The 1,653-nt window shown below is 47.3% G+C and overlaps 1 protein-coding gene across 1 annotated transcript in view; it reads left to right on the top strand.

Moving 5' to 3' along the window:
- Positions 1–466: 466 nt before the first annotated feature.
- Wfdc11 (WAP four-disulfide core domain 11) overlaps positions 467–1,653 on the top strand; it is a 2,216-nt gene continuing 1,029 nt past the window's right edge. The window contains exons 1-2 of the mRNA XM_031373760.1: positions 467–551; positions 1,396–1,538. Coding sequence (XP_031229620.1) covers positions 467–551; positions 1,396–1,538 — 228 coding nt within the window. The remainder of the gene's footprint in view (positions 552–1,395; positions 1,539–1,653) is intronic.

Raw genomic sequence — 1,653 nt, 5'->3', positions numbered from 1 at the left:
CACAATTTCAGTTTTATCAAAGCAGTTAATATACATTTGTCCATATAAACGATGATAGCATATCACACACCAGTAATGGAATCAGTAGATAGATTTTATTTCTCTCTTTTGTAATTTTTTTTAATATTTAATTTTTTAAAAAATTTATATTTAGATTTTGTAAGTTTCAAGTGGCAGTTTAAATTATCCCTTAATCAAGGGAAGGAAGAACATATGAAAAATATTTTCTTCAGCAGGGGGAAAAGACAGGGCACTCGATAGCTCTCATCTGGCAAAGCTGGAGGTCAGATCTGTCTGCCGTTGGCGGGCAGAGGATGGGGCGTTAGAGGTGGAAGGTGAGATGTTTAAAAACCTATAGGCGCTCCCCCTTGGGTCCCACCTTTGTTCCCCAACTTATACATTTGCTCTCTAGCAGCAGCAGCTGGGAAGGCAAAAAGAGCATCTCCGGACACTCAAGGTCAACGTCATGAAGCCCTCGCTGCTCCCGGGTCTGGTGTTCCTGTGCATGCTGCTCCTGTCTGCCCTGGGAGGGACGAAAAACAAGTATTATCGTAGGTGGTGAGGATGCCTGTGACCCGGGGGCAAGGGCTATGCTCATTTCTGGACAAGGGAGTGGGTGTCCTGTCTGGCATTTTGATTCAGGTTCCGGCTTCTGAGGTCAGCCTCCAATGAGGAATCCCCACCAATAGCAACATTTGTACAATTACCATGAACAGTGAAGACTGAGTATTTCCATTGCCTCTGAGGGGCTAGAGCCAATAGAGAGAGCCCCCTTCTTCCACACTTCCGGAAGTTCTGCGATTCCTCTCACGAGAACCAAATGGGTTCCGTGAAGCTGTCCTCCGACCTCCACGCCCGTGTCATGGAGCAGTCAGCAAGGAGGCAGTGTAGAGAAAACTTGGATTAAGCCAGGCATGGTTGAGCATGGCAGCAATCCCAGTGCTTGGGAGGTGGCTGGAAGCAGGAATTCAGGGGCATCTTCAGCTTCATGTGAATTCATGGAGAGCCTAGGAAACGTGAGATCCCTTCTTAAGATAAACAAGAACAAACCCAGAAAGCTTGTTCACACTCTTCTGTCTCCCAGAGGCAGGTATTGTATGAGGCCGGCAGACATCTTGGATTACGCATCTCTTGTCAAATCCATCTGTCTTTTATAGATGGACTCATGTACACTGGGGATATACAGAATTTGGTAAAGCCTTTGGGAGCCAAGGTAATGAATTCAGTGGAGAATCTGTGAGGTCAGGGTCAATGTGATGACTTCGCCGTGGGGAAATGCAGAAGAGAGACACCTTGGCAGGGATGTGGGGTTCAGACTCTAAGAGGAGACCCTAAGCTTAGAAGGGCTTGCTTCATGGACTCTGCGAGCCTCTCTCCATTTCATTTCCATTTCAGCGGGAGAACTGTTTCTTGAGGAGTGCTGGGGACAGCCCAAAGCTAATGACTGCATCAAGAAGTGTTCTAGAACTTTCAAATGTGTATACAGAAATCACACATGCTGCTGGACCTACTGTGGTAACATCTGTGCAGAAAATGGGGTGAGCTGCAGATGTGGAGTGGGGGACGTTGTCTTCATTGCTGTCATCCTCTGCCTCAGACCAAATTTGCCCAAATCAGAGGCACACAGACCCAGGCCCACACAGAGACCCAGCC

Source organism: Mastomys coucha, unplaced genomic scaffold (genome assembly GCF_008632895.1).
Source record: "Mastomys coucha isolate ucsf_1 unplaced genomic scaffold, UCSF_Mcou_1 pScaffold15, whole genome shotgun sequence".
In the NCBI taxonomy this organism is placed as follows: Eukaryota; Metazoa; Chordata; class Mammalia; order Rodentia; family Muridae; genus Mastomys; species Mastomys coucha.
The sequence above is the reverse complement of the archived record's forward strand: the minus strand, read 5'-3'. Positions and strand labels throughout refer to the sequence as shown.